Consider the following 19,546-nt stretch of genomic DNA (forward strand, 5'->3'; position numbering starts at 1 on the left):
AGAGATAGAGGGAGAGACAGAGACAGAGGGAGAGACAGAGACAGAGACAGAGGGGAAGACAGAGACAGACAGAGACAGACAGAGACAGACAAAGAGAAGGAGAGAGACTGAAGAAGCTCCCTGAGGATGCCTCTCATAGGAATAGAACAGAGAAGGCTCTACTCCCTGCCCCATGTCTGCTGGCAGTAGAATGAGGGTTGGGGACACGTTGTAAGTCTGTAAACCTAAGCGGGAAACCTCACTGTGGTTGATTTGCCCAGAGTACACCTTGGCTCTCCACACTGAGCCAGGGTCAGATTCCACAGGTGCAGAGGAGAGAATGTTCCACCCCAAGCAAGCACAGAGCTTTGTTCCATGCAGTATCTACCTAGGGCAAGAAATCCTCCTAGAGAGCCCCTAGAGGACTCTCTTGGATAGGAATTCTGCCTCATCTCCTCCCCTCACTCTCATCTGGTTCCCCCTCAAGTAGTCCTAGTATTCTATTGTTTTTATATCACTTTTTACCATTGTGACTGACACACAACACATAGCATTTGTTACATGCTTACAAAGTAGTGTTACATGCTGATTGCATCCACATTAAGTGTTGATGGACATAGGGTAACTGCTTTCTATATACATTACCTGAACTCATGTTTCTTACTCTGAGTGAATTCAAATTCCTCCTTCTGCTAGCCACTCCCTAGATGATCCCTTGAAAGTAAGCCTGCTGACTCCCCTAATGCAGCCCCAACACCCCTTCTCCTTCCTCCTCCTCCCTCCTCCTCCCTCCTCCCTCCTCCTCCTTCCTCTTCTACCCTCCTCCTCCCTTTTCCCCCTCCTTCTCCCTCCTCTTCCACCCTCCTCCTCCCTTTTCCCCCTCCTTCTCCCTCCTCCCCTTCCTCCTCCCTCCTCCCTCCTCCCCTTCCTCCTCCCTCCTCCTCCCTCCTCCCCTTTCTCCTCCCCTTTCCCCTCCCTCTTCCACCCTCCTCTCCCCCCTCCCCTTCTTCCTCCCTCCTCCCCTTTCTCCTCCCCTTTCTCCTCCCCTTTCTCCTCCCCTTTCTCCTCCCCTTTCTCCTCCCTTTTCCCCCTCCTTCTCCCTCCTCCCCTTCCTCCTCCCTCCTCCTCCCTCCTCCCCTTTCTCCTCCCCTTTCTCCTCCCCTTTCTCCTCCCTCTTCCACCCTCCTCCCCCCCTCCCCTTCCTCCTCCCTCCTCCCCCTCCCCTTCCTCCTCCCTCCTCCCCTTTCTCCTCCCTTCTCCCTCATTCCCCCTCCCTCTTCCTCCCCCCTCTCCTCCCCTCCTCCCTCTTCCTCCCCCCTCTCCTCCCCTCCTCCCTCTTCCTCCCCCCTCTCCTCCCCTCCTCCCCCTTCCTTCCTCCTCCCTCATTCCCCTCCCTCTTCCTCCCTCCTCCCCCTCCCTCTTCCCCCTTCTCCTCCTCCTCCTCCCCTTACCTCCTCCTGCTCCTTGCTCATGTGACAAATCCTCAACTTGTACAGCCTTTCTTCCTACATTCAAGGCCCTGGAAGCCTCTCTTCCCTCTGATATGATGACTGATCTTCATCCCTGCCCATACCTGAGGGATGTGGCCTCAGATTCTCTAGCAGGTCTCAGCCTAAAAGTGGCCTCTCAGAAGAGAAGTCTGCCTACACCCCTCCAGGAGCCAGTACACCTCCCAACTTCAGCACTGGTGGTGTTTCTAGCCCCCTTTTCACTCACATCTGTAGCCATAGCCCACGACTACTTCCTGTGCTCAGCTGGTAGTTTGGAGATGGACATTTCCTCCACTAAATCCAGACACCAGGACAGTGCCAGGCAACTGGGACAGAATTACATAATTAAGTGCCCAGGTCGCAGATGTGGAGCCCTGAAAGGAAGGAAGAGACCCTAATGAGGGACTGGCAGAACTGTCATTCCACTGGATGAGATGGACAGGGGCAGATAAAGCATGATGCCCACATTCTGTGCTCGGACATTGGGCATGAGCATACAGCCAACTGTGATGGAGAGTAGACTCGTGACAGTAAGAAATGATGCTGTCTCAAGAGGACAAGCAGGGAAATGCTAGAGGCAGGAAAAGGCTGTGTTCACAGTTGTGAAGAGCATGCCCCTTGCAGAGACAGCGACCCTCAGTGGACAAGAGCCGCCATGCATGCAGAAAGGGATGACCCAACGAAAGGCCATGGTCAGATGCTTGTCAGGTAGCCTCCCTGTTACCTGGATGGTAGGGAATGAGGTGATGTACTGGACTGGTGCACCGAGAAGACAGAGGGCAGCACCAGCTAGATAGACCCTGTGTGCTCCTTTAGAGTCAACCTGACATTAAATTCTTTCACAGCCTGCCATGGCTTGTTAGCCGATCCTTTGTGTTCTCTGAGAGCAGCCAACAGTGATGCACTGAGCTCAGAGTGTTCTCCACAGTGCTACCCAGGTACTGTTTCTCCAGCTCCACAAACAAGGATGGGAAACCCAGAAGACTTGTCAGCGCTGCGTGACAGAGTGGAGTCGAAGCGTCTCTTCCACCATCCCTGTAGATTGATCATTTAGCTTTCCATCTGTGGTCCTCCTCCCTCATTCTGAGAAGCCCTGGGGGCCATACCCCCACATCAGTCAGAGAAGGCTGCTTTTAACTGTTTTATATATTAATTGGGTTTCCACATAAAAACTCATCTATATTAATGCTATAAAGCATTTGACCTTCGCTACAAGTTATTACCGAAGGCCCTTCGGCTCAGCTTTGGCGCGTTCTAAATGCAGATTAAAATGTCTATGATTTTTCTTTCTCTTTATTTTCAGTAGTGGGGATTGAACAAAGACCTTGTGCATACTAGGCAAGTGCCCTGCTACTGAGCTACCCGTCTACCCTACTTTGCTGTTTAAAAGAAAAAAAGCATACAGTTTCGCTAAGTTACCTAGGCTGGTCTCAAACTTAGGATGTTCCTGCCTCAGGCCACCAACTAGCTGGGATTACAGGCATGAGCCACTACACCCAGTTTCAAATGTATATAATTTTGCAACATGGTGCTTTAAAAGACTATACAAGAAACACTGAGAGAGCACTGAGTACTAGCCATTGAGCTCCAAAGTATGACTCTATACTGCCCTTAATGATCTCAGCAGCCTTAGAAGGTCATCACTGTTAATCCATTTTCAAAATGGAAAAACCGAGGCTCCACGAACAAATCCTACTTCTCGAAGTCAAAGCTACAGAGCAAGGATATGCAGGCACCCAGATCACTTGCAAACCTAAGCTCTCCAGCCTGTCATAAAGACATAAAGACTCTGGCTGGATATCTTCTTGGCATTCTCTGCCTGTCAGCATAGAAAGAGAATCAGGAAGAATCAAGAGCAGTGCTGAGGATGTGGCCAGTTAACCTAACAAACACAAAGACCTGGGCTGATCCTTATGCCAGTCATGGTAGTACATAACTGTCACCCCAGCATTCAGGGTGCAGAGGCAGGAGGATATCAGCATGCTTGAGGCCAGCCAAAGATACTGTAAGAGAGAGACCTTGTCTCGGTGGGGGAAAATAACAATGAGTGAAATATGTCATGGCCGTTTCGGTAACTTTCCTGAAGGCAGTGGCTTTCCACTTGGGTGGGAACTTTGTAACTCTGCCATGATCGAGGGAAAACACATGGCAGGCATCCACACCCCACAGTCCTGACTCACTGGAATCTGTAGGAGCCCGGAGCTGGTGTGGTGTACACACAGCCAAAAACACAACTCAGTTCCCTGATGTATATTCAGGAGCCCCAGAGATTTGTGAGTGTGACAGGGGCCCAGAACACTGCCAAGGCCCAATCGCTCCCATGAGGGCCACTGTCATGCATAGAATATCAGGGAGGCCCAGACACCTCTACTTCTTATCCCCAGAGGGGAATGCATACTCCCTCAAACACGAAGCCTTAATTTCCTGCCTCCAGCCTTGAACATGGAGAAGTTCCCAGCCTCTCAGGAGAAGTAATGCCAGGAACTTTCAGCCTAGGTGTGGATTCCACTTCTGTTAGATACACACACACACACACACACACACACACACACACACACACACACACACCCCACACCAGATTAAGATAGATTTCAGTCTCTCTGAGTTTCGGTGCCCCATCACTGTTAAACTGGTTACAATGTAGGAAGCTACAGTAGGGCCTGGCAGATGTAGCCAGTGCATTGTAACAGTTACAATTTCCACATACACTAAAAAAAGAAAAAAAAACCTTTCCTCAATGAAGCAATAAACCAGGTCACCAGGGTGCCAGGTGAAGCAAGTCAACACAGAGCTGTAACCCCAAAAGCTTCCGAAATTCTTAATAAGCTACCCCTGAAACAGGAAAGCCCATTGCTGCAGTGCATTGCTTGGTCTCCAGCACTATACCACTAGAAGTGAGCACTGGTAAAGGCTAGAATTTGTGGAGCACTAAGGGTCCCCTTCAATTTCTTCCAACCCTGTGACACACTGCTGAACGTTATGTATGCCTCAATGCAGTATGGATGAATACCTGGGAGTTTGTGCTGTGCCCAGCTCTGAGTTCTAGATGCCAAACACCATCCAGGTCTGGGTAGAACTGGAACCAAACCTCCTAAATCTATAGGGTCGATGGACCTCCAGGCCAATTGTTAAGTTAGGTGATTTCTGCTCTAGAGAATAGGTTTTGCTAACCCTTCAGGCAAAGGCAACTTCTTCCCTGCACAAAAGGAGATAATCATTTTCTAGATGACATCTCTCAGTTGATCCTTGACTTTCTCCACATTGGAAAAATCCAACTCACATCTTATAATAAAACTTTGTCAAACCTACTTTAGGAAAGTGAATGGATGAATTTGTATTGGCTTCCACTGGGATTCCAAAATTCCTTGTAGAAATGCAGAGAAACCTACTTGAACATTTCTGACTACAGGTATAGTTGCTCCAATGTCTCCTGGGTTCTTCAACAACCTCCAGACATTGATAAAATGGTTTGGAAGACGGTGGCCACAGGCAGTGTTTACAAACTGTCCAGTATGCTTTTGCCCCAAGCCTGCCCACCCAGCATCTTCTCTGCCCTCTGGCCAGACTGTTTGTCACCCAGAATCTTTTTCCCTCTGGTCAGATCTGTGAAAAACTGGGAGGGGCAAAGAGTGTAGAGTCCCTGAGGAGCCTTACTGTTTGAGTCTGGGTGAGGAGCGGTGTGCAGTTGTGTCAGAGGGCTTCCCTGCTAGCCTAGGCAAAGATATCAGACTAATTATGACATCCAACTGCCTCAGGAGCTGGAGTGAGCAAAAGTGCGAATGGCTTGCATAACTTCAGCAGAGACATAAAGCTGACCTTAAAGGCTAAGTCACTGTCAGCAATCCTTGCTGGCCCTCGATGAAAACCATGCTCCACTTGGTGGCATCCAAGTGTCAGCATCCTGACTGTGTACAGTGCCACCCAAGTCTGGAGACCAAACAGTCAGTCAGAGAAGCTCAAAAACAGCCACTACCTTGTTTATCCTAGTCTATTAGTAGTACAATTGGCTACTATAATTGACAAGACAAAAAAAAAGGCATCTAGTGAAATGGCTCTTCCTTTCTGCCTCTAGTTTCCGAGAAGAGCTCATTATCACTAATGTCCTATGTACTCTCTCAGAAAGGATACATATCAGATATGTACCTGTGGGACAGAGCAATGGGAAGATGGCAGCAATGATTTGAGTGTGTTGAGTTCTACAGAAGCGGAGGGTCTCAGCACACGCACGAAGGAGATGCTGCTGCTCATAGGGGTAAGGCAGATGGAAGTGGTTCCTCACTCAGGCCTTGGGCACATTGGTTTTCTGTGCTCCACTAATTACCACGGTCATGCTTGTCCACACCTTCTCTTTTGCCTTCGCTGTTGTGAGTGGGCTCCTGTCCTTTCAGAGAAGTCCTTTCTGACTAAGAAACAGCCCTGCAGTCTGGCGCTGTGCCTTGTGCTAAGCATGGAGCTGTCCCTGTTTGTTGAGTGGGTGACCAAGCTCATTAGACCAGTTCATTAGTTAATTGGTTAATAGCAAGAGTCTCAAAGCAGGTGGTGTCGAATTTACCCTTAAGGAGTGGGCAGTGGGGCCCACAAGATTGATGGGGGGCAGGCATTTTATGAAAGAGACTTTGACGCCTCACGGACAGCAGGAAATTACTAGGCAGTCCTGCAGCCAAAGAATTATTTCTGTAACACATTCAATATAGAACCTTTATTTTTTGACTTACTGCTTTACCTACCTTTTTTTTTTTTCAGCCATCGTGTATGTAGCCCAGGCTAGCCTCAACCATGAGATCCTCTTACCACAGCCCCCGAAGTGTTGGGATAGGATTTATCACAAAACACAAGGCCCTAGGGCTTGCTGTCCTCCAAATACATAAGAATATGAACCGCCCTTTCATTTCTCCTCCCTCCATGAAGTCAGCCATTTCTTCATCTTGTAAGAAAGTAAAGAGGCTGGGAAGATAGGTCACTGGGGAAGTGCTTGCTGTGTGAGAGCCTGAATTTGGATCCCCGGGAACACAGAAAGGCACTGGGAGGTAGAAGATGGGGGAAAGTGTCCAATAAGAGACCCTCTCTCAAAACTTAAGGTGGAAAGCAATTGAAAAAGACAGTCAACCTCTGGCCTCCACACAAGTTATGCACATACACACTCATGCGCGCATACACGTGCGCACACACACACACACACAGGAACATGTACACACACACACACACACACACACACACAAAACAAAACAAAAGCAAAAGGGATGCAGTGCTTCTAAATGCAGTCTTCTTTTTCCTTTAACCTCCTTTAATGAAGGCTGGAGTAACCTGTCCCCTTACCTTTGTCATGCTTTGCCCCAGGGAGGGCAGCTCCTTGCACAAGGGCAGATGAGGGATGTACTTCTTGACCCAAATTGCCCTGAAAAGCCACAGTATTACAACCCTGACCCTTCCATGTTCTCATTCTCCAAAGTCCCAGATCAAGGGGACACCTGAGCCTCTCACAGTGTAGGCCCCACACCTAAAGGAGGTAGGAAACAATTAAACCAGATCCACACATGCCCTCTGTGATTAGCACCAGCTGTTTCCCAAGCTCAAGCAACAGACACGTACCACTGTTACCAGACTAGGGGCGCAAAGGGCCATTCTGCGGTGCAGGAAAGGTGTTTCCATTGTCCTTAGGCGTCTGCGCCAAATTGTAGAGAGGAATCTTCCATCTGGAATGACTGCTCACTAGGAGCCACTCGTGGAAGCCAAGGTTGTCCTCGAGGGCTGCAGAGTACAACAGGAGCCCAGATGGTAGCTTATGTCGGCTTCCCTATAAAACCCTGCCAATGTTTCCAAACACCTGAACTTCACAATAAGATGTTGGCAGGAGAAAAGGAGCAGCAAAAGCCAGGGCTTTCTCAGCCCGCAGACCTCAGGGTCCCAATTAGATGCAAAAGGGAGTCCCTTAGCTGTAACCTTTTTTCTAAATCCTTGTCTTCCCTCAGTTTTCGACCCAGGGGCATTCATAATGTTGGCTATTATCACACCTCCACAAAAGACTTCCCTTCCTCTTACTTTAACACCACCACCCCCTTCCCCAGAAGTTCCTCTAATCTCCACCCTGGATGGGGAGTAGGTGAGAAACAGGCTGGCACAGAGAAAAAATGCTATCACCCTGTGTCCATCCCTGAGCTCTACGTATTTGGGGAGCCTATAGTGATAATTAAAATAAAACATTGGATCCGGACTCCCACAAATCAAAAGCAACAAACTTAAGGTCTTGCCCTCTTCCTGGGGGCTTTGCTCTATTTGTTGTTAGGGCCAGCACAGTGCATGCGCTCGGGAGAGTTGTGTCCAGTCATTATTACTGTGAACCAAGAAAGGGCTACATCCTCCTGGTGCCTTACCTTAGAGACAGGGTGAGGTGGAGCCTCCTCGTCTCATTCGTCCTCTCCTTCAGCCACCTATTGGTCACTCAGAACCAGCACAGGGCAGGGCTGAGAACACTCCAGAACATTCAGGTCCTGGCCTTGAGCCATCCAAGCCCCATGCGTGGGTCAATGCATCTCAGAGGCTCCAACATTGGAGAGGAAAAGTTAGGAAAAGGAAACCTGTGCCCAGCAACTTGCATCCCAGTGGCAAAGGCCAGGCCCCAAGTAGGCAGTGTGTTGATTGGCTCCTTCGTTCTCCACTTACTCAGTGTCTCTAAGTGTCCGTCCAGGCTCAACAACTAGAAAGCAGAGGACGCCTGCTGCACTTGGTGGATATGGGGTAAAACAAGATCACATAAGACGGAATTTTAGAAGTTCCTTTACTTTCCTGAGACGGAGAAGGACCACCTGCAGCTCCTCTCTTAACCTGCTTCCTTCCTTCAGGGCCAGTGCCCACTAGAGCTCTTCTCCCATGGTTCAAGGCTGGAGCTGACATTTCCTGTGACAGGCCCAGTTATCTGCTTCTTAGGAGACAAGGAATATCACTAACTCTGCAATAAGTCTCCCCCCACCCCTGACCCCTGACACATCACACACACACACACACACACACACACACACACACACACACACACACACACTAAAATTAGTTTACACACATCACCTCGTGCTGCTGCTTTTTCCAGCTACTTGGACACTGAAGTGCTGAAACACAGGCACCATGTATGGCACACTTCCATAGGTCAGGCCCTAGACCCCCTCTTTGCACCTTACCCTGCTTCTTTCTAAGAGACAGAGATGGCGGTCACAGCTTTGGGGTCTCCATCCATCCGAATGGCTTCTCAGCTTCTCTCTTGACCTCAAAGCTGTCCCTTGAACCCCACATTCCGTATACTCATCTCCCACTCATCCTGCCCCACCCTAAACCGCCCATCCAGGCCTATCTATGGCACTTTTGTTATTCAAACAAGAAACCAGGGCCTCACCCTAGCTCCTCTCACCTTGTATTCTGCACCCCGAGTTCCTGTGTCTGAGTACCCTCTGCCTTTTGTCTATCTGCTGTGTATCTTTTCTGGCAGCAGGCCACGGGCTCCGGGTACCTGTGTTGTTGCACACAGTCTTCCAGCCAACTTGAAAGAGAACCAGGACCAAGACACATCCCCCGAGAAGCCCCTCTCCAGTGACTGGCTTCCTCTGTGCTACACAGTCCCTTTCACCTCGAGCATAATAGCAATCATATGGTATTAATTACCGCACACACTCACGTCACCCTTACTTAGTGACAGGTGGTGTTCAGAGAGCTTTATGGGTGCTTAATTCCCATAACAACCTTATAGATGTGTGTCTGACTCCTCAGCTCCCCGGAGACCTCAGGGAGGCCAGCCCCACCATTGACTGAGCTTGAAAACAGACACCTGTGCCCAGCACAGAAGTGGCTTATGATGTTACTTTCTGGGGACTGTACAATTGATTTGATTCTTTCACCCCAGCATCTAGATGTGTTCTTAGTCAATTTTCATGGCGTAATTAAAGGCATGCTACATTGAACTGGTACCCAGTTCCTCCACAGAGATGTTCTCTTAGTGGGTTTCCCCTGCTGTCCTTCCAGAGTGCCTGATGGTTTCGAACTGGCTTTTTTCATTTGTTTGTTTATTTGTAATTGGAGGGCAAATAAGGCTTTGTGGGGTTTGCCACCTTACCACATTCTAGGTCTACATTTCGTCACCCCACACAAATTCCTTTTAGATTGAGCGCTACGGAATAGAGTGGCATTCTCACGATCACAAAGAGTGCACCTGGGCTCAGCTGCTGCAGCAGCAGGTACACTCAGCAGTGCAGCTGGGAATGCTATGGGATGTGTGGGCATCCTGGTCACTGGAGGTGTCTGTGTCTTTTTCTCTGTGCAGCATCATTACTTCACAGTGAACTTCTCCAATGACAGCCAGAAGTCCCTAGAGCTGAGGACCGATGACTCCAAGGACTGTGACGAGTGGGTGGCAGCGATTGCTCGCGCCAGGTATGTGTCGCCTTGATAAACTGTCTAGGCAACAGACACCAAACCAAGCAAGTTTCTGCAGGTCCAATCCTCAGAACGAGCAGGTGGGAAAGGAGGAGAGGGCAGCATAGATCCTTTAAAAGCATCTCTTGTTGGGACCCAGTCTAGGCTGTCCCAGAGAATGAGAGAGAACACTGCAGAGTCCCTCTCTGCTCCAAGCATATAGCTTCATCTTGTCTTAGTGACCAACACAACTCTAATAAAGGTAAACAGTTAATTGGGGCTGACTTACAGTTTTAGAGGTTCGGCCCGTTATCATCATGGCAGGACGCATGGCAATGTGCAGGCAGGCATGGCACTGGAGGAACCAAGAGTTCTATATCTTGATACAATGGCAGCCAGAATGAGACTGGATATGTCTCACACTGGGCATACCTTGAGCATTAAGACCTCAAAGGCCTGCCCACACAGTGACATGCTTCCTCTAACAAGGCCACACCTCCTCCAGTAAGGCCACACCTCCTAATAGTGCCATTCCCTATGGACCAAGCATTCGAACACATGAATCTATGGGAGCCAAACCTATTCAAACCACTACACTTCACTCCCTGGTTCCCTTAGGCTTGTAGCCATAAAATAATGCAAAATGCATGTAGTCCAATTTAAAAGTCCTCATACTACATCACAATCGCAACAATGTTTTAAAGTCCAAGGTTCAAAGTCTCTTTTGAGACTCACGTAATTCCTTAGCTGTAATCCCCGATAAAATCAAAATAAAAACAAACAGGTCACATACTTCCAACATATCATGGCAAAAGATTTATATTACTGTTACTAGCCACAGAGAAAGGAACACAGTGAGAAAATACTGGACCAAACCCAGAGCAAAAACCAGCTGGGCCAACTGCAAACTCTGCATCTCCGTATCTGATGTGGAATCCCGCCTCAGATCTCTAACTTTCTGCCATCTTTGTTGTCTGCAACGGACTTCTTTCTCTTGGGCTGTTTCCACTCTCAGTTAGCAGTTGTCCTTGGCAGGTATCCCACAACTCTGGCATCTACAACACCTCGGGGTCTCCAAGGCAATCCAGGCTTCAACTTCAGAGCCTCACACAATGGCCTTTTACAGCTTCACGCAATGGCCTTTCTGGGCCTCTATGCAGAGACACCCCTGACATATTTTTGGCCTCTGCGGCTTTCCTTAGATGCAGAGGGAGATTCCATTTTGATGTTAAAGCCAGAACCACAAGGCAAAGCTGCCAAGTTCTGCTGCCTGATAGGGCTGCAACATGGCCCCCTTGTTCAGTTATGACTTCACCAGCTTTCTGTTTTCAATGGTTTCCTTCACTGCCTAAGCTTGGCTGTTCTGAGACTTGCTCTGTGGACCAGGCTAACCTTGAACTCAGAGATCTGCATGCTTCTGTTTCCTAAATGCTTGGATACATGCCTGGACCTAAGCTTTTCTTTAATTCCTCTTTAATATAGATCTTTATAAGCATGGCCACTGCGCCTCAAGATCTGAATTAAAGGCATATGTTGGTCCAGATCAAAAGTGTGTCTCATCTTACCTCAAGATGCAGATCAAAGCCTGTGTCTCTCAGCCTCAAGATCTGGATCAGAGGCATATTGTTTCCTGCCTTAAGATCCAGATCAGGTGTGCCCTCCATTTCTGGATTGTAGTTCACTCCAGATATAGTAAAGCTGACAACAGAGACTAGCCATCAAAATCCACCCCTTGGACATGTCTTCTACGTCCAAAGAGAAACAATTACCAGGTCATACAATGCCTAACATGATATAACTATCCCTTGTACAACTGCAAGTGCATTAAAATTTACAGTAGGTGGCAGTGTCCCTTGGGGAACATCCTTTCCACAAGGTGGAAGCTTAGCTGGGTAGAATCTTGCCCTGAGGTCACCACAACCTTAATTCCACAAAATATCTTTAATCTGTTTATCTCCCTGAACACAAGACTTAGTTTCATTGCACTTCCCAGTGCCCCTTTGATCCCTGAACCACATATTTTGTACTTTTTCTTGTACAGGTTGCTCCATTTGCAAAGGCCACTTTTCATAAGAGTGAACCACAGGACAGAGTCTATACTAGGCTGTTTTGAGATTTTCTTTGTCAAAGAAAATTTAAATCTTGTCACCTTAGCCTCAAGCAGACTCTTCAGACAAGGGCAAAGAACAGCCATATTTATCACCAAAATATCACAAGAGCAATCTCTAGGCAACCTATTAACATTCTTCTTCTCTAAAATCTCTTGAACCAGGCCCCTGCAGTTCAAATCACACTGAGTACACCATCATCCCTGCTTCTACTAGTAGGGCCCATTAAGTCCCACCTAAAGCATTCCACTACTTTCTTAATTCAAAGCCCCCAAGTCCACATTCTTTCCTCCAAACAAACATATGGTTAGGACATTCACAGTAATAATATGTGCTCTATCATCCAGTAGTTCCATTCATTGGTACCTATCTAAGAGGAGTGAAAAATGACCACAAAAGTCTCCTGTGTTCTTAACAGCCTAATGCACAACCATAAGCCATGATGACTATAACCAAGCTAACATACAAGCAAGCCTCTTGTGCATCCACGAAATGGAATGTTCCTGGGAAATAATCATGAATCAACTACAGTTATACACAATGAGATGGATGAATTTCAAAACCAATATGCTGAGTAAATGTAGCAAAAATATATGCTATATGATTTCAGTTATATGAATTTCTACATCAGACAAAACTAACCAGGGTGGTGGAAACCAGAGTAGCGGCTGCTTCTGGGGTGGGATAGAGTGGGAAGAGCTTCCTGGGTCCTAGAAATTGTCTTTGCCTTAATTATGAATTTATGCCTTTTATCATAATTGCTCAAATTGTTACTGGATTCTGGGACCTGGACTGGTTATATCCATATTCTTGATCTCTTATTTAAAGTACTAAAATAACAGCTCACATAAAATTGTAAATGTAGCAAAGGAATAGACTAGGTCAGATGTTCTGTCAAGAGTGACATGACATCAGGCCCCAAGGGTGAGAGGACTCAAGGCCCAATTGCTGTTTGGCACTTCCTTTTATGGGCTTCAGATAAAAGATTTTGTTGTTGTTGTTGTTGTTGTTGTTGTTTAAGGATGGGGGTTTTTGTCCTGATTGATATATTAAGTTATAGAACCTCTTTTCTACATGTGTCCTTTCCCATAATTTATCTGATTTAATCATATGTGTGCCCAATTATGCACAGTCTTAAAGTGGCAAATATGAGATTCTACCAAAAAAAAAAATCCTTATATCCCAAGCCAAGCAGAGTCTCAGATTGCTAAGCTATTTCCTATACTTGTCTTCCTCAATATTGTAATATTAGCATCTGTGCTTTCTACAATGTGTGTATTGAACTTTACATTTTAAAAATGAGTGATGAATAATAGAATGTCTCACATTTCTGTTGCTGCATAACGAATCACCACACACTTGTCAGCTTAAAATATCCTTCCATTATTTTGTGGTTCTGCAAATCAGAAGTCCAGACTCAACTGAGGTTTCTGCCTGGTACCTTGTGAGGCTGAAATCAAGAATAGGTCACTGAACTATGAGTTTTATGCAACCTCAACATGAGAGAGAGGTGGGGAAGGAGGAGAGAGAGAGATAATCTACATACATGTAAATGTGTGGATATGCGTGTGTTGCAAGAATTATTTCCCTGGGGGAGAAGTAAATAATGTCTACCCTGTCTTTGTGAAGTCCCAAGCAAAAGCCCCCAGTCCTACAAGTTCTACCCTGGGAAACTAGAGGATATATTAGGTTCAACCACAAGTGGTAAGGGATTGCTGGCAAGATTATAGAGCACCTACACTGGGAAGTATTCATTCAACATAGATTATGACTTCCCCATATCCATATAGATGGAGCCGCCTTCTGTTAACTCTCCCCAGACAATATACTCTAACACCTTCCTACACCCCAAAGTCACATGTTAAAAATAACCAGGAGGAGGGTCCTGAATCTCAGGAGGGGATCCAATGACCCTCCCCACCCTTTCCTTCTATACAGGACTATCAACTTGGGAGATCACATTCTATAACTCTGTGTGTGTGTGTGTGTGTGTGTGTGTGTGTGTGTGTGTGTGTGTGTGTAGCACCAGTAGCAACAACAACTGGCTCTCTGCCACAGCCATATTGAGTGTAGAGTATTTTTACATATCCCCAATTTAGTTTTTATTTACATATACTTAATAGAAACATTTCATGTACAAAAATAAGCACTGTGGTGTATTAATACCATGTAGAGACACAATGTTCTCTCACACTGTATGTATTATAGTCTAGTATTATGGGATGCCTCTATAGTGTGTGAGTATAGTTGTTTCTAAGATAAAGCAGACAATGTGGTTCATATCCAACATTTTAGTGAGAGTTTCATGCCTGGCCAGAGGTCAGAGAGGCTGAAATGCACTCTCCAACCCTAGGACCAATTCCACCTCCAACTTTGACACTGTCCAACTGTTGTTCTGAGCAAACTGCTTCTCTTCCCTGGACTTCAGTGTCTTCATTGAGTAAATCATACAGTCAGCCTTTCATGATCCCTGAGTTTCCTTCTAGCTCTGAAAAGTCTATGAGTTCATAAAGACAGTGCACACACCAGGTGAGGCTCACTCAGTCTCCACTGGAAGGTTTTCAGAAGAGGGAGTGGGATGGAGAAAAGAATGGATGGGGTAGGAGTGGATAGAAAGAATAAGAATGGAGGGAGCATGGTATTGGTTTTTTCATTGTTGTTAGCAAATACCTGGGATAATCAGCTTAAAGAAAGAAAGACCTACTTTGGCTCATGGCTTCAGGCCACAGTTGACTGGCTCCATGAATCTTAGGCTTACATTAGGATAGAAACATCTTATCATAAGGGTATGGTAGAGAGATACTGTTCTCCTCACAGAAGCAAGAAGCAGAGAGAAAAGAGCAAGAGCTGAGGACAAGATATGTCCTTCACAGACACATTCCCCAGCTACACCTTCCACAGTTCTATTACCTCCCAACAGTCCTTTCAATGATGAATTCATCAAAGGTCAGTCCACTGATTAGGTCAGAACCCTTGTGATTGCTCCCAAAGCCCATCTGCTGGCTACCAAACCTTTAAACATCAGCTCATGAAAAACACTCAAACCTAAAGTATAATATTCTCCTCTTGGCCCCCAAAGTCCCATGGCCATCTCGCAATATAAAATAAATTTACTCTGTTCCCAAAGCTCTCCAGTCTTAATAGTCCAAGAATCACGCAGAAGGTTAAGTTCAAACTCTTCAATGACTCAAGGCAGCAGTAGTGTGAGTATCTACAACATAAAAGGAAGTCATGTACTTCTGACACACAGGGATGGGACTTTCCCCTTTCCAGGAATGAGGTCAACAGCCAGCCAGACAAACGTTATAGCATGGAACTCCATGTCTTGGCGTCCAGGTCATTTCATGAGCATGTCCAGTATCTGGGACATGATATGAGCTCCAATAGGCTTCAAAATTCCCACCCCTGCAGTCTTTTCTAGCTGTACCATCTATGAGTCTTGACCAGGTTCATTTCCTTTGTCAGTTTAAGAATTAAAAGGCAAGGGGGGAAAAATCTCCAACACAACAGGTAGCAAAATAGAGTCTCTCCCATGGCTCTGACCTAACCACTGGACTGACCCTTGATGAATTCATCATTGAATAGACCTTTGGCAAGTAGTAGAAACTGTGGAAGTTTCAGTCTAATTGGAGAAAGTAGCTGGGGAGTGAACGGCTTTTATCAGAGGGGAAGAAACATACAAATACACCAAGCACACAGAGAAAAGACCCTCTGCAAAGCATGATGAAGACTAGGTTCATGAAGCACAGGTTCTCCTGGAGGCATGGAGTATTTTAAAGTCTTTGAAGGGTCTCCCTGCCCTAACATTGATTCCTGTGAGGAAAGAAAAGATGGCTGATGGGCCCACAGTTGTTGGGTAAGCATGTCCTGATGTGACTGTGGGCTCCTTGAGCCAGTCCACCAGCAGGGGGCCCTACTGACTGAAGAAAAAGCCAATAAAGTCTTTCTTTTAAGCTGTCAGGTATTTGTCTCAGGTGGAGGTGTGGGGAGGGGTGAGGAAGAAGCCTGCCATCTTGGAAGTTCACCATCTTATTGTCTAGCTATGGCCCCTCTCCCTCTCTGTGAGCCTCAGGCAATCTGTCAACTGCCAGTTTCTCAATGTCACCTCTCAGAAGCCCCTGTTCACTTCTTGAAACTCTCCTTGTCAGGTGTCCCACATTCTTGGCATCTCTAATCTTCTGAGGGCTCCAAAACTCTTCATCTTTAACTCTCACAGCTTCATGCTGTCAGAGACCTCCCATGTGGACTCTGACCTTCCCATACTGCCTAGCTTCCAAGGCCATGTTTTGAAATCCGGGTGGAAACCTCTATGATTCACAACCCTTATATTCAGGATACCGCCAAAACCTGTATCCTATGGCTAACACCAAATTCTACCACTGACTTCAATGGCAGCCACATCTATGTAGCTTACAGCTGCAGCTGCCTCTGAATACTCAATGGCTGGATGTAGAGAAGGACTTCCATGGGTTCCCTGTGACTTCTCAAAGCAAGGTCTTTCAAACATCCTTGAGCCAGTAGTGGATAGAGACTGGTCAATTCGTGTGTGTGTGTGTGTGTGTGTGTGTGTGTGTGTGTGTGTGTGTCCGTGCGTCTGTCTGTCTGTCTGTCTGTCTGTTCAGGTTGTCCTCACAATAGGTTAGATTATTTGCCTATCTCTTCTCCCCAGAGCTGGGATTACAAGCACACACCATCAAGGCCTGTTTTATTTTATTTTTTTAATTTGGATTCTGGAGATTGAACTAAGTTCCTTGTGCTGTTGAGGCAGACATTTTACTGACTGAGGTATCTGACTGGATTAGCAGTCCAGTGCTAATCACCCCTGTGGCAACCCTGCTGCTCTTGGTCCCAACTTTATTGGTGCTTATTTTCTGACACATGGGACTTCACATTCAATGCATAATATCTCCTATTAAAATAAGGATAAAAGGAAAGGGAGAGACAGGGCAGGGGAAGAAAAGAGAGGTAGAAGGGAGGGGGAGGCAAATAGAGAAGAGAAGAGGGAAGAAAAGGGGAAAAGAAAGAGGGGAGGGAGAAATTAGACAGGAAAGAAGAAAAGAAAGAAGAGGATAGGGGGAGAGGGGAATGGAGGAGAAGAAGCAAGGCAAGCAGATCACCTGCAGATGAGACTCCTGCCTGGAGCACTGAGGTGTCTGCCACAAGTAAGACCAGACTAATGGAGAAGCTGGGCTTCACACCCCTGAACAGGGAGCAGGATGGTGTGAAAACAGACACATTGCTCTCAAGTGAATTTCGCTTGCGAGTGAAGACAATTAAGTATCCCAGGAAGATGGAAAGACCTTCCTGTAGGTGCTCATTTTCACAAGCGAAACACCCAGACCGCCATTTTAATCTAATGGTGGTATAATGGAACCGCTTCTCTCTCAGACCATTACTTAAGAAAGGGTGGCGCTAAGGACAGAGATCAGTTCTCTGGATTGTGGTTTCTTCCCTGGATCTCCAGAGCCCTTCCTCACCACAGCTGTCCTAAGCCTGATGGGGCAAGCCTTTCCTGCCATATCCTCCCACTCTCAGAACATGGCTGCTGCCAGCCTCCTCCCAAGAAGGCACCTTCTGGCACCATCAGAAGACAGGGCCCTCTGCCGCTGCCCTGTCCACATCAGCCCCTTGGCACAGCCTTTCATTATTGCAAGGTTATATCCATCATGGCCTCCTGAGAGTCTCACCTCAAACCTTGAGGGTCACAGAGACTTTGTGGGCTCAGGTAGCAGGCTCCTGAGGCTGAGACAAAGACCTCCCTCCCTAGCTTGACCACACTGGTCAGCTGTGTACTGGGCTGCATGATTATACAAGAAACTTCCAGAATAAAAAGTGTCCGTTGATCTCACAAGCAGTTGCTGTAGGTGTTAAGAGCCGATGCTGTACTGTCAGGGTGCAAAGTGCTAGGAGACACTGGTGAGCTGTTCTTTCTCTTAAACTATGCTGAGCCAGTGCAGACAAAGGTAACATATCTAAGAGGACAACCTCGAGGAAGAATGGTTTAATCTGGTCATGATTTAGTAGCTTTATTCCTCTGTCCCTTGGGCTCTGTTGTGCTGTGATCCTGTGGCACTTCATGGCAGCCAGAAAGCAGGCAGAGAATAGCCTACCTCGCAGGCTTCACCCTTCTTCCCCTTTGGTTCCTTCTGGACCTCCAGCCAATGGCATAGCACCATCAATATTTAAAGCAAGTCCTCCCAGCCCTTCATTAATTATCTCTGGAAACACCTAGATTATATGCTTTCCTAATATCCTAGCTATCTCAGTCCAATCACTTTGACAGTCAAGGTAGGGTTAGGGAGGTCAAAAGACAGTCTGGTTTGCTCTAAAGGAGTGTGGGCTTGGGCCCTTTCTGGATGCTGGACTGGATGTATAGTGGAGCAGAGGGCATTTTTCTCTAAGAGAAAGAGATCCTACAGAGAGGTTTGATGGGCATGTAAGATATCTTGACTTTTGCCAAGTCGCTACCACTAAGAAAGGAGACACAGAGTGATAAAGAAGGCACCTTGCTGGGGGAGGAGAGGGCACAGAGGAAATGGCAGGTGTGAGAGAGGAAAGGCAAACAGGAGACCATGAGGTGATGGTGGGTTGAAGCAAGAGGAAGAATTTGAGGAGTAATGGGGGGATACAGAACCAGACCTCATTATCCCTGAGAACTCTAACCGTTCTCTCCCAAGGCCCTTTCCCTGGCCTTGACCCCATCTGGATAGACACCTTCCTGTGTCTAAGCCTTCCTGTTCTCCAAGGCTGGGCCTCTTCCTGGAATCAGATTCCTTACCCAGCTATGATGCTGTCCAAAAGCCTTGTTCATACCATGGATCATCATGGAGAGGCCAGACCTAGAACTTAGAGGTCTCTCTTCTGAGGTGTGATGACCTTAGGGTAAGCCACTCCTTACCTCCATTCCTCCTCTCCCACTCTGTCCATCTGTACACCACATACTAATTTACCACCTTCCAAGACACCGTCTCCCTCCTTTGCCTGTCCTTTGGGACTCTCTCTGATCTGGTGCCACCTAACAACCTTACCTCATTACCAATTACTGCTGATGCAAGCCTCCTACCCAGGGCTGCCCTACAGCGAGTATTTACCCAAAGAAACAGCTTAGAGTCAGAGGCCTCAGCTCCAACTGGGGGTTGTATTGCCTAGGACCTACTGGAAATCTTGCCTGACCACAAGGCCTTGTTGCATACACTGAGTGGCATACACTGAGAGCCCACAACTCACCAGTTGGTATGTCTGTGTCCTCTGCAGTGTCTTTGGGCATCACCCAAACAATGAGATATGTGCGCCTACTTGTCTTCTGTATACCCTACAAGGCCTGATACACACATCTGTAGCCACCCTTGCATGCAGTGAGTGTCCACTAAGTTCTCTTTAGGTGTATAATACACCCACCCACCAACACCAGGGTACTAGAAGCTCAGATGCTCAAAAAGATCCCTGCAGTCCACCCAAGCTTCCAGGAGGTGGCATTTTAGCTGAATCTCAAAAGGAGGGTGGAGTTAAGAGAAGGTGGGGGGGGGGTATGTTTCAAAATGTAAATCTACCTAAGTCCCAGGAGTATGTGGGGTG

The 19,546-nt window shown here is 47.0% G+C and overlaps 1 protein-coding gene across 2 annotated transcripts in view; it reads left to right on the forward strand.

Moving 5' to 3' along the window:
* Rasgrf1 (RAS protein-specific guanine nucleotide-releasing factor 1) overlaps window positions 1–19,546 on the forward strand; it is a 129,114-nt gene that overhangs the window by 4,473 nt on the left and 105,095 nt on the right. The window contains 1 exon segment of one of the 2 annotated variants that reach the window (NM_001105753.1): window positions 2,408–3,178. In NM_001105753.1, the coding sequence (NP_001099223.1) occupies window positions 2,408–2,523 (116 nt within the window). In that variant the 3' untranslated portion in view covers window positions 2,524–3,178. 2 annotated transcript variants of the gene reach the window in all.

This window comes from Rattus norvegicus, chromosome 8 (assembly GCF_036323735.1).
Source record: "Rattus norvegicus strain BN/NHsdMcwi chromosome 8, GRCr8, whole genome shotgun sequence".
Taxonomy (NCBI): domain Eukaryota; kingdom Metazoa; phylum Chordata; class Mammalia; order Rodentia; family Muridae; genus Rattus; species Rattus norvegicus.